The sequence below is a fragment of the Xiphias gladius genome, chromosome 9, assembly GCF_016859285.1.
Source record: "Xiphias gladius isolate SHS-SW01 ecotype Sanya breed wild chromosome 9, ASM1685928v1, whole genome shotgun sequence".
NCBI lineage: Eukaryota > Metazoa > Chordata > Actinopteri > Istiophoriformes > Xiphiidae > Xiphias > Xiphias gladius.
This window is the reverse complement of record NC_053408.1, coordinates 1,523,199-1,536,071: the sequence shown is the minus strand read 5'-3', so window position 1 is coordinate 1,536,071 and position 12,873 is coordinate 1,523,199. Positions and strand designations below refer to the sequence as shown.

Below are 12,873 nucleotides of genomic sequence, written 5' to 3'. Positions count from 1 at the left end.
TAAAAGTTTCAGTATGAGCGCTATAAGTTTTTCACTGATGGTCTTTCAGACAGGTAATGATGATGATGCTTTACAGGTGCGTCTGATAAATTCACATTACGGGCGCTATAAATGTCCACAGCGGCGTGTAAGAGTCCTGCCTAATGACAGCCGTTCTGATGACGCTGCCAAACCTCCCCGCTGTGATACTACTTCACACTGACGGGCACAAGTGCCGATATGCAAACGGATGTTTAAGGGCGTTTCTGCGTCCGTTTAAGGCCAACGGGGGGGAGTGGGAACGGGGCTCGTGCATGTGCGCCCGGTTCAACGACGACTGAGATTAATAAAACAGAACCGGGCTCACACGTGGCTTTATAGATCTGGTGGAAAGAATCCCTATTCTCGGCTGCCGTTTACAAGGTCAAGAGTGAACTTTGAACCTCGGTATCAAGAGCATATTTTCTTACTCATCTCTCTTCCAGTCTGGCCACGTGGATAGTCTTGTTTTTATTTGCCCGGGCTCCATTTCGGGTTTCTGATGACAGTGAATGATTCATATTTTTCGTATCGTTTGTACTAAATCACGTAGTTCTTCTTAAAATAAAGCCTTGTGCTTTTCATCGGAACAACTACCTACAGGAGAAGCTGTCCATTTGAAAACTGCTGGCGACATGTTCTGTGGATCAGTCTGATTAGTATTCCTGGTAACGTATGCTGAATTACTTTCTGTGACCACTGAAAACATAATTGCATGCACGTATTTGAAAAACTGGACAAAACAAAAAACAAAAAAAGGCGCTCCATCAACATGGAGAGATACCATTAGAGGGGAGTGAAAACGCACGGCTGTATTTGCTCTTCTGTAGTGTCTGTTGTTATTCATTTAGTCTGACCGCGTCTTCATGTCAGAGGATCTCCGTTATTTTGTTTTGCTCTAACCAGTCGGTGGCGAATTACATATCCGTCCTCTGAACTCCATTTTCAGTCAAACACAGGAGCTGCGTTAGTGGCTGCTGAGAGCAGTTAACTTTAAGTTTCTCAAGTCAACCAAAGACATTTGCCGCCTTAGGAGTTGTTATTTCAACAAGTGGCCTTACACCAACCTGTACAGCTGTGTCACATTTATCTGACGGCATCTTTCATTTCCCCTTTTTCACGCTGCCTACCAAGCTCTACCCGGTTTGATTGTTTCACCAACTGGTGAAAGCAGCCAAGCGCAGCATCAGGCCTACTTGAGTCAAATCGGAGGTGGTCTGGAAACAGGCTGAAATGATCCCACAATGCAATGGGGAAACTGGCGACCAAATAGTGGTTACTTACTCGGGTGCTAACGACTTTAATGCACTGGGCGGACAACTGGGACATCCGGGGAGCGACTGATGTCTTACCCACTACATTTTTTAGTGAACTGACCCTTTAAATGGAAATGTTCCTATGCTAAAAGTTTCGTGACGCGTTGACGCCCATTCTGAAATGGCGGCGACATTCGGTGCAGGCACCTAAACCTCCGATCCCGAGGTTTCCCGCCAACATTACCGAGTGTGAAACCTCCACTTGGCCATTCTACCTGAAAAGCTCCTTTATGGATTAAAGTGATTAGCCGAGTGATATCAGCCAACTTGTCACGTCACGATGACGAATAATAATCGGACGGGGGGGGAATAGCAGCAGGACCCGCTGCTGTTCGGTCGATTCCTATTCCGAGTTGGGAAAAAAAAAAAAACCCAAATCAATCCAGCTGTCATTCTGAAAAGACGAAGCTACATTTTATCACCTGCATTCAACCTCGGTGAAATAAAATGCTCAAACTCAATGTCTTCTCAGGCGGCACACAAGATTAGAATTGACGCAGGATGATTGCTTTTGAATGACAGTGAAATCCCTGTTATGTTTAATTCCATGTCCTGTAATTCCCCCGAAAAAGTTACTGACCGAAGCTGTGAACACCTTCCCTCCACTATAACATCGATTAGTACCATTTAACGCATCATGTAATTGCCCATAATGACCCATTTCAATAACAAAATCACTGCTGAGATGAGGCGCGGCTAAATCGCCTCATGCAGAGGCATTGTGGGGGCCTTTTGTGGGATTTTCTACAACTTCAAATCCAGCCTTCATTGAACTGTCTGTTCTTGTTCATGTCTCAAGTGGATTTAATGAAAGAAACCAGGAGGAAACTGTGGAGCTTCTCTCCAACCACAGGCGAACTGCTACTAAATATGACAAACACCCGCTTTTACGTCCTGCGAAAAATTCATATATCCGTGACAATGTTCAATCCCAGGAACATTTTGGCGTTGACTTTGGTGTCAAATTTTATATCAGATTAATGCACTGATTTATAAGAATAAAAAAATCCTGTCACTGCAGTCGGTTGTTGTTTATCAGGGCTCGGTGAGTAAACTGATGCCTTTTTTTCCTTTTTTTGTTTTAACGATTTTCTCTCCCAAAAAGCCGACAGTGCATCTTTGGTCTGCCCAGACACATAAAACTTAACCTGGAGTACAGAGCGGCAGTTGGAAGTCATCTTCCTTCAAGGTCAAAAGCCCAGCGGTCTGTCATTCAAACTAAACACGGCGACGTTCGGTAATCCGGTTCCCTCTTCGCAGCCGTGGACATGATTATTGGAATGTAGCTCATTCCTGGATGAGTAACACACAAAGATCCGGTGAAAGACGATATCAGGGCACTGCCACGTGTCTTTAAAGGGCCACTTCAGGGGACAACCAGAGCCTAGGACATAGAGTTATTTACAGATTCTGAGAATATTTCTTTTATTTTGAAGGAGCATAGCCGTGTGTTTGCAAGTTTTAGCCACTGAACTGCAAATCAACTTGTTCATTTTATTGATCTTACTTTCAAGTGTTACGCAGCCTTTGGATTTCCCCACTGTCTCTATGCTGCCATTGGTTTTGGCAGATCTATGATCATAATCTTGAATCTTGCTGTAGGTGCAGTTTTAAAAGCTTTTTTTTTAAGTTTGCACCTCTGATCTGCAGATTATTTTCTCAATGGACCAAACGGTGCTCATTATAATTTCCTGCAGCCCAACGCGACGTCTTTGAATGTCTCGTTCTGACCGACAGTCTGAAACCGAGGGAGCTTCAGTTCACTAATATCTACAGTGCGTATGTAACCTTTAGCATTTAAAGGTACGCTTCACAGTTTTTGGCCGCTAGCAGTACAATGGAGCAATGTGTTAATGAGCTGGCCCCCGTTTTATTTGTATCTCGTGCTCCACTTGTTTGACTGTTTTTATCTATTTATATTGTATCTCATATAATCTGTTTTTTCACTTCTTTTCCTTCTATTTTAATTGACTATAGCCTGCTTTTTATTGTGTTTCGATCGTTGAATGGATTTCTTTGCTTAATGTGAAGCACTTTTAACTGCTATATAAATAAAGTTGCTTCGCTTTACGATGAGACATCTGAGGACCCTCTCAGGTGCCTCATCTTAAGGGCTTTCTCCTTGTATTTTGAAATAAATAAGCTTTTCTCACATTGTCCCACCTGTTTAGCTGCAGTATCAAAAGTCAACAGCTTTTAAAACACTATGTAAACATTAGTATTTAAGCTTTCCATTCTAGAAAGAAAAAGAACCAGGGATATGTGGCATACAAGTGACAGCAGACGTGAAAATGAAGCAGGAAGTTATCAGGGTTGAAATGAGAATTCCCCTGTCTGAGGCTTCCTCGGTCCCGGTGCGTGTGAGGACTGTGGAAGAAAATCTGTTTCAGGTGAAGATGGATTAGTGGTCTCTTTGTGACTGACCTGTTCACCTCCTCTTCTCCTCCTCCAGGATCTTGGAGCTGCAGGAGAAAGGCGACCTGGACATCATGAAGCAGAAGTGGTGGCCTCGCGCCGGCCGCTGCGACCTCAACAGCCACGCCGGCGCCCACCCCGACGGCCGCTCCCTCAAATTGCACAGCTTCGCCGGCGTCTTCTGCATCCTGGCCACCGGCCTGCTGCTGGCCTGCCTGGTGGCCGGGCTGGAGGCTTGGTGGAACAGCAACCGCTGCCGCCAGGAGCAGCCCAAAGAGGTGACCGAGCACAGGGCCCGGCGGACGGGCCAGTGGGGGGAGGACACTGCCACACTCTACTTTAAGGATCCAGCCGCAGACGCGAGCCCCGACTTAGTGGAGCTCCAGTACACCCAGCTGTAGAGGAGGGAGGTTTAGGGAACTAGTGTTAGTGTCGGAGAGCCGGGGGACAGAGGGTGGAGAGATAGGACAGAGTAGGTAGATGTGCTCTGTGCCACATCAGCCCAGGCCACTTATTGAAATCAAATTTGGTCTCTTATTATTACCCCCCCCCCCATTTTTTTCTTTTATCCGTCCATCACTTACACAGCTCATCTGTTTTTGTATGGCATACTCTCTAAACCACATAAAGCACACAGCACACTCCACTTGACCATTACCTGCACTAATAGACTCATGAGAAAACAGCTTCTCGACCCAGTCGGGGGTCGTCTTACGTTGCCTTGATGCATACGTTCAAGGTCTTACGAGCAAACAGTGTCAAATTAGCCCCAGCAAGTCAGGATTTGGCCACTGGCATGTCCTGCGTGTTTCCCAGAAAACCGCCTGCTAAAACAGCTGAGTACACCCACGGACTTTAATGATTAATTCCCACAGTGCCGGCTCCATAACCATTCAAGTGCTTGCTATTGAATTATTGTTATAAACTCATTTTCTACAGTGAGGCTTTGGTAATTTCCTGCACCCAGGGGTTCTGAGAAGAGATTACAATTAGCAGGCGGGATAGATCACTCAGGCAGAGAAGGATAACAGACACACTGTCTTAACACTTTTGGACATTTTCCATTTCAGCGTGAAATCCTGATGAGACGTCAAGAGACAAAAAAAGTCATTTATCATATCCGAGAGAACCTCAAAGTGCAGCACACCCTGGGTTTTAACATTAGCACTGACATTATCGCAGTCGGTCCAAATCATTTGCTGTTGTTGCTAATAGACACTCGATCCTTACTAAGTGCCTACTAAATAAAAAAAATACAGCAGCCAATCGCTAAATCACTCTCTTGTTAATGAAATACACGCTACTGTAACACGTAAGCTAGTAGTTCCACCTTCACAGGGTTTCAAGAGGAAAAGCGGTTAATTAAACATCCAGACACTCCTGAAAGTAAAATTGGTGTGAATCATGTTTGATTCATACTAATTTTACTTTAACACACTCTAATCAAAATTAATGAACACCGACGACCGTCTCCTCCAGACAACAATGACTCTTAAGGAAACATCTGGCCTAATTGATGTACTTAGTGCAGATGAATGAACTCTTGTCATCACAAAAGGTTTATATCGTACCGATTTTATCTCTGAATTATTAAGGAGAGAGTTGTCTTACACCACAGACCAAAACGCAGTTAAGCCGTTAATCTGATCCAGGGTCGGGTTGTGTCTCAGTGCCAGACTAAATACTAATTTTAACCATCTTTTTTTAGGTGTGTGGAGCATTTTCACAAAGAAATATGAGGTGAAATTTAACGGGATTTGAGCCTGTGTAAAAAATGTTGACAGACTATTTGGTTCCTACTTTTTGAAGTATATTATTGAATTCTATTTATTTTCAACTCACATTCTCTCTTAATGAATTTATTTCCTCTGTGGCAGTAAAATGTTAGTCCCATATCTCATGTATGTCCGTACGCCATAAAATATGTAAAATAATTTCCCTCACAATATTTTCTGTGATTTGCGGGCATACTCACTTTAAATAAAAAAGGCAAGAAATTAGTTTGGATAAAATCACTTTATATGTAAATAGACTGGAACATATTTTTATTTCTTACATTTTCAGCAGCATTTTTCTCTTTGTATAAATAGTAAAACTAACAAACTACAACTTTTGGACATTAATATCTTGAGGGGTTATGGGTAAAGACTTTTTCTTTTTTTTAATAGGCACCTGGGTTTGTGCTGAAACAAAGGACTCCATGCATGCGGGGAAAAGACAGTTTAAAAGGTGCAACACAAAAACAAAAGATTAACAACTAAATAAACCAAAATCAACCTGGACTCCAGTGGCTTGAAGAAACTCACTAGGCAACAAAAAGGCTACAGACAACCCAAAATGCAACAGGACAGAGTAGAATGGAGACCAACAAGAAAATCTGGTGTAGTGAATCATCTAGTCCTGATAAACACAACTCCTGCTTTTTCAAGCATCATTTTCTTGAGAAACTATTTAAATATCATCCAGCGTTTGGGTCGACACAGGTTTACAAGAATGTCTTGGCTGAGGCACCAAGTCTTCTTTATACTTGCAGGCAAAACAGATCAATCCGGTGTATGTCTGCTTAGTAACTGATGAATCTATTACTGGTACCCATCCCGAATGTCTGCCGGGTGTATGGCTGACTCGTGAGCATTTCCCCTTCTCAGACTGTTTCAGTGGAATAATCTCCGTTGGTCTGAAGATGTGAAACTCCACAGGTTCCACCAAGTTGCGTCTAAGACCTTTTAAGACATGTTTATTACCAGATAGGATGACAAGCGACACAGTCAGCCCAACTCAAGTATAAAAGATATCAATAAAAGCCCGTAGGGATGATAAGGCCTAGAATCATTGACCAAGTGCATGAATTTATTGACATTTATATCACATTTTCTCATTATATCCTGGTCTATTCTTAAAAATAGAAATAATTAAGCCATAAGTTTCATTTTTTTTCCAGTCGTCAAGTTGGTTATGGGCTTAACAGCAGTCATAGATAATATAATCGGCAGTTGGTGATGTTTGTCATTTCAACCAGTGACAGTGACGCAGAGAGTCGGCTAAAAATGAGAGTTTTTCTCAGGTTAGCTGAGTGTTTTCTCCACTGTACAAAGAGGGTTGGGTTCCCTTAGCTGCTCCCATGTTGCATCTGAAAGGAACAATCGTAGCATATATCTTCCATTAATAGTATAGAGTCTGGAACTGGGACACGGTCACAACATTTGCTTCTCCAAGCATTCATTAAGGCCCCACTTGAACATAAACTGACCTCAGACCTGCATTTGTAGGCTCTGGCTCCAGCTAACGACGACGTCCACCCGCAGTGCAAAACACAACACACACAGAGGGATTCACCTCAACAGAAACACACTGTGCCAATGTCAACAGGATGCAGGCTGTAGTCATGTGGCAGGGGACACATGGACAGAAAAGCTTTGACATGGATCCATAAACTAAAGTGTGAGCAGACACAATTCGTTGGGTGTGTCGCCCTTTAGCAATAAGATTTGTCTCCAACATCTCCGTCCATAACTCCTGGTCCTATCACTGTTTCACGTCTAATTGCAAATTATATGTCAATGTGGACACCCGTGTTATCTATCTCCTCTCCTTCTCTCCAACTATCCTTTTTATTTTTTTTATTTACACTTGACTGTCTATGATCTCGTGCAGGTTACTAAGGATTACAGACTGGCAAGGGTTTCTGGTCCATTGACATATAATGACATTACAACTGCTTCATCGGAGGGGAGGAGGGACATTTGGACAGACAGAGAGAGAGGCTGGGATGAAGCAGAAGCTATTGATACAGGTCAGAATAGACCTCCTATACAATTATCAAAAATAAAGACCGAAAAAAGAAAAAAAAAACCTCACCTTTGCCTTCGCCAAGGTCCTTTTGTTTTGTTGAGGGTTGATTTGGGGCCATTTCTAACTGTATAATAGAGCAGAAACATGCCTCATTCTGGTTTTTCTGTGGCTTACGTTCTGGAAATGAATCTCTGATTTGTTCCCCATAAATATTTCAGTAAATATGAAAGAAAAATGTATTGTATGTAATGTACTATGAGAGGTAATACACATCTTACCTCCAGAACGCTTTGCGACCGATGTCATGTGTTAATTTTTCTTCCATTTCAACCATTAACTAAATAACATGATTATATGCAGATGATAAAGTAAGCAATCTTTTTTATTTGTGGTCCCTTGAAACTGAACATTTCAAGGGACTACAATGACGGATTTATTACCTGTTACTTCACAAAGAAGAGTTTTTCTTAACAACAAAGCTTAAATCAGACATTTTGTCATTAAAGTTTCTTGCTCATTAGACCTTCCACCTATAAAACCACTAAAGTTAATAATCAATTACCGTAGCAGAAAATTGAACAGGAAACTACTTCCAGAACCAGACGTTTCAGCTATATACAAAGGAGAAAAATTCATTTCTGAAAATGGCGACACGATATTTACAGTTGTAACTGATGCCTGGCCCCGGCTGCTCCATCTGAGAGCCACCTCAACTTTAACGCTGCATCTCCCGTCATTAGAAACCCTCCCGGTCCTTAGAGTGCCTTTCTGTTTCTCCTTGTTTGCTTTCAGTCGGACATCGTTAACTGTGTGAACTCATTTCATTACGGCCTGACCTCTGACCTCACGCTCACCTGTTCTCGGTTGACACGTCATCGGACAATTTGCAGTCGAGTTATTGAAACAAATTTGGGTGTTCAAATATTTCTCATTGGCAGAGTTGCTCTCAAAGCTCAAGTCTTTTTTGTCTGAGTTCAACCTAAATCGGTGGATCTAAAAGACCCAAACATTTTGTAGCGCAACTTGTAAAAACTCTTGATTCAAGTCTAAGGGTTTTTGGAGTGCCACTTACATAAATGGCAAATTAGGCATGAAAAGCCAGACTGCATCTCACAAACTGAGATGTTAGTCCAGAAAGCAGCCAATCAACTGGAAACTGAATTAATCAGAGGACTATGGGGAGAATTTAGATGTGTTGTGATATGCTGCATTTCCCAAGCTTCCAAACCTCTTAAACTATCATTATACAGTATATAGATACAAAAATGAAGCATGGTTCTGCAACTTCATGCTTCTGGCCTAATTTTCACTCGAGATTTATCCAGACACTGATTTTGGTGGATAATTTCATCTGATCATTTGCAAGAAGACCTTACGATGAGGTGCGAGTGTATGACAGCCTGTTGATAAAAATGCGTGTTGAGCCTTTACGAGCCACAATGACAGAATGTGTGGTTTTGCTTTGTGAAGTTAAACGTTAATGAGCCATATACATTGGCTTCATCATTAACGTGTAAGCAGACGACTGAGGAAATATCTGCCACTGAGAAATGTTTGATTTACGTACTTGAAGTCAGCATCGTCATCAGTGGCCACAGGGACAATTCATGTCCCCTTCAGTGGTTGTACATCAGACTTCACGTTTAACTGCCACACATCTTACGGCGAGAGATGCTGATTTCAAAGGCAGACTCTTATAAGAAGAGTTCAGATGTTTCGAAAGGGCCACTTGAATCCAGAATGAACCAGAAACACTCGAGTGTTGCAGTATTTGCAAAGTAGCAGGAGACCCCGCACCCCCCACCCAAGGCTCTGGGAGCACTCATTAAAGGAGCTGTTTGTTTTCTAAATTAATAGAGGCTTTTAGACGGCTGTTGTTTTCTTCCTCTCCACTTACATCGCCCGTCTGTCTTCAACAGCCAGCTGAGGTTTAATCCCAGACATTTATTTATTTGGGCTAGCTGCCAGTTTGACAATACTTAAAACATATTTTAATGAGGCGCGAGTCCGCTGAAACAATAACCTGTGCCGAGATGTTTTAATTGGCTTTGAGAGGAGCTCCTTGGGACTGGAGAGCAATCGTTCAAACCTGCTCAGGTCTCCTTGATAAACACATTGTATGTTTATGTCTTCTTTTAAGGTTTGAACAAAGGCTGAAGACAGATCCTTAGCCTCCGCCGTACTCCGTCGCAGTCTATCAAGATGCGCTGAGACTCTGAGGTTTCCTCAAGAGTCCTTTCACAAGCTGCTTTCTGTCTTGGTTATTTTGCAGCATTACAGGCATGTTTCTCAGGAAGTGCTCTCTCCGTCATCCTGCCTCAGCGTAAAGACTTAACGCTGAAGGCATTGTCATCTTAACAGCCACCATTTTGCTTATGATTACTGCCTCTCGCCTGTCTTTCAGAGACAAACCTCTGCTTGTTTAATTCTATTAAGCCTTTCACTTCTTGCTTTCCTCCGATCGGGACCGTAGCTATGACTGAGGACCCGACTTGTAGTTTACATCTACCGGTTAACTTTGCACCTGTTGGGATTTTTAAATGCCAACATAGAACCGGTGCTTTTAAATTCAACTGGTTTCAGGCTAAGGAAAATTAAGAAATACATCAGTGTAAACATTCGACGATTTTCCCTGTTAGAATTCAGTTCCTGGTCAAGAGGAGACATGTAAAATATTAATGTTTTTAGATGAATTAAAACTTTAACACAGAAAAAGGAAAAAAAAAAAACAATAGTTGGATGAATGAAAGTCATAAAACTAAAGATTTTAATCCTGGTTTATTCGGCGACACCTGTGCTTACTGGTGGTAACAGCAGGTGTAGTTTAATAACCCAGATCTCAGAGTTCTGTTGGATCCACACATCCTGCGTATTGATCACCGAACGCAGCAAACACACCTTTAGCAGCTTCTTTGTCAGGAATTCAACAGAGGAGGAACAACTCGTGCCTCTAGAGGAGTCATCGCCTCGTGTTTTTTGCCGATCTGCTCACGAACCTGCGAAAACGACTGTTTACTGAGCAAATTATTTGCAGTGTCAGTGAGGGCTAACCTCCATGACAAATACTTTGCGTTTCCTATGGCTGCTTCGCAATAAAACCAACCACGTGTTTCACCAGTTGAACCCTTTTTAATGTGGAGCAGCAGGTGTAGAAAATGCTGGGTTTGCATTAGTCGTTAATAAAGTAAAGTACAAACTGTAATATTTAAGCGAGTAAGTACACTGCGTGGCTACCGCAGAAATAACACAGACCATATTGAACATCTTAAGGATTATAACTTAAAAAATCAAATTCAAAATCAACAGAAAATTTTCTTCAATTGCGGGGCTGGGGCGGGTTGGGGGTTGCATGACTTCAGTATCTGTAAAATCCTGGCTCTGGCCCTCCTGCTGATAACACTGCAACATAAGTGAATATGTCTGTGGTATTAATATACAGTGTAAATGTGTCATGTGCATTGTTCTGACTATCACTTGTGTCTCAGTGTGATGAGTTACTGTGACTAATATCATTGTACCTTCTGAGTTAAAGTGAATCCAATGCTGGAGCCAAGCTCGGGACACTGACTGACTCCACGTGTTTGTTTTAAACGCTGACGTCAACAGGCTGCACTGACTGCAGCTGCATTCATCCGCACAGCAGCAGTGGCACACGCAGACATGTAGAGAATCCGGATTCAGATATGCAAGTCACGCCTCCCGTCTCTCTCTTTACCCCTTGTCCTTTACTTTCCCGTGACCCAGTGTGCTGTGGCAGACCTGCGGTTCAACAGGGAAACACTCCAATGTCTATTAATGCCTAACAAGTATGCATGGCTGCAGTCAGCAGGAAATGCTGCGTCAGCCGATGTTTTGATTAAATTGGTCTGATAGGAAACCAATTCTCGGATCCTCCAGCACAGAGTGTACCGGCTCCAAGGGCAGAGAGGAAAAATACACCACGGAGGGGAAAGAAAACACAGCTGAACATATTTTCAGTTTCAGTTAAGTAAATAATTCCAGAGAGTACGCCGCGCACGTCAATTTCTACCCAGAAATTCTCTCTCTCGTTGCTGGAAAATTTAAATGTGAAGGAACAGCGTCCAGATTCAGTCGAAAAGCAAATCCATCATTCTTCACCAGAAGTCTCTCGATCCTCCACAACTCATGACAGTCTTGAAGTATCCTGTTCTCACACACACAAACTAAAGCAAACACAGCCTCTAACAGCTTTACAACAAACTACCTTCAGTCAGTTTTGGCTCCAGGATTGTTTTTCTCCAGACGTCAAACCTTTAATACTCACTGGCCAAGTTTGATTTCAAGGTGCACGTACAAATTGGTTTCCGTGGCCTCAGTTCCCACTGGGCTCTTCAAACCAAACGACAAAAAGAAACAAGGGTCTGTCTATCAGCTGACATGCTGATAGCAATCCATCAATTCGAAACAAAGGCCACCTCCAAAAACCATGACAGACTGAGATTGCATGGAGCACCAGCAGACCTGAAACAGTCTGAGAAACCGGCCCATCGCCAATCTCAGCCTCTGTGTCCCTCCTCCCTCCTCTCCTCCCTCCCCCCTGTCTCTCCTCTGTCCTCCTCCACCCCCACTCCTCCTCTTATAGGACAAGGAGGTGAATCTGGAACAGGTGCATCGTCGTATGAACAGTCTTTTGGACGAGGACTTGGCCCACAAGCAGATCCCCGGCCCCTCTATCGAGATCTCTGCGCTGGACATCGGCAGCATGCAGCCCAGCCAGGCCTCTCTGGTGCCGGGGCCGGAGTCCGTGCGGGACTACCCACCCTCGGGCCTCGCTGTGACCACCTTCCTCCCAGGGAGGGCGCCACCTCCTCCTCTTCCCCACCCTCACCATGGGGGGACCCTAGGCAGGACGCTACCCCCGTCCCAGGGCCCTGGCAGCACCACGTTGCCTCCGCACCACCCGCTCAGCAGCACCAGCCTCAGCGGCACCATGCAGTGCAAACACAGGGCTCCCAACGGGGGGCTCTTCCGGCAGAGCCCTGGCAAGACACCCATGCCAATGTCCTACCAGGCAGTCTCCGCAGGACCCATACCCGAAGCCATTGAGGCCACCCACAGTACATCCATATAGTGATAGGCGGGGGACGAGGGTGGGACAGGATGGGGTCAAACTGCATCAACGATAAGTCGCTCTCTGGACTCTGGTCCAGTTCTGGATGTGAGTTGGGTTGGGGATCTCTAGAGGAAAATTATTAGAGAAGGGGAAAAAAAAAAAACCTAGTGTACAAAGTAAAAAAGATTTTGTATCTCACTACCTGTTCAGAAAAGCCGATGTTACAAAAAAACAAAAAAACGGGGGGAGGCGGGCGGG

General features: G+C 43.7%; 1 protein-coding gene across 1 annotated transcript in view; it reads left to right on the top strand.

Annotated features, from left to right (window-relative positions):
* grid1b (glutamate receptor, ionotropic, delta 1b) overlaps positions 1-12,633 on the top strand; it is a 490,341-nt gene extending 477,708 nt beyond the window's left edge. Inside the window, exons 16-17 of the mRNA XM_040135538.1 lie at positions 3,787-4,027; positions 12,145-12,633. Coding sequence (XP_039991472.1) covers positions 3,787-4,027; positions 12,145-12,633 — 730 coding nt within the window. The remainder of the gene's footprint in view (positions 1-3,786; positions 4,028-12,144) is intronic.
* The last annotated feature ends 240 nt before the right edge of the window (positions 12,634-12,873 follow it).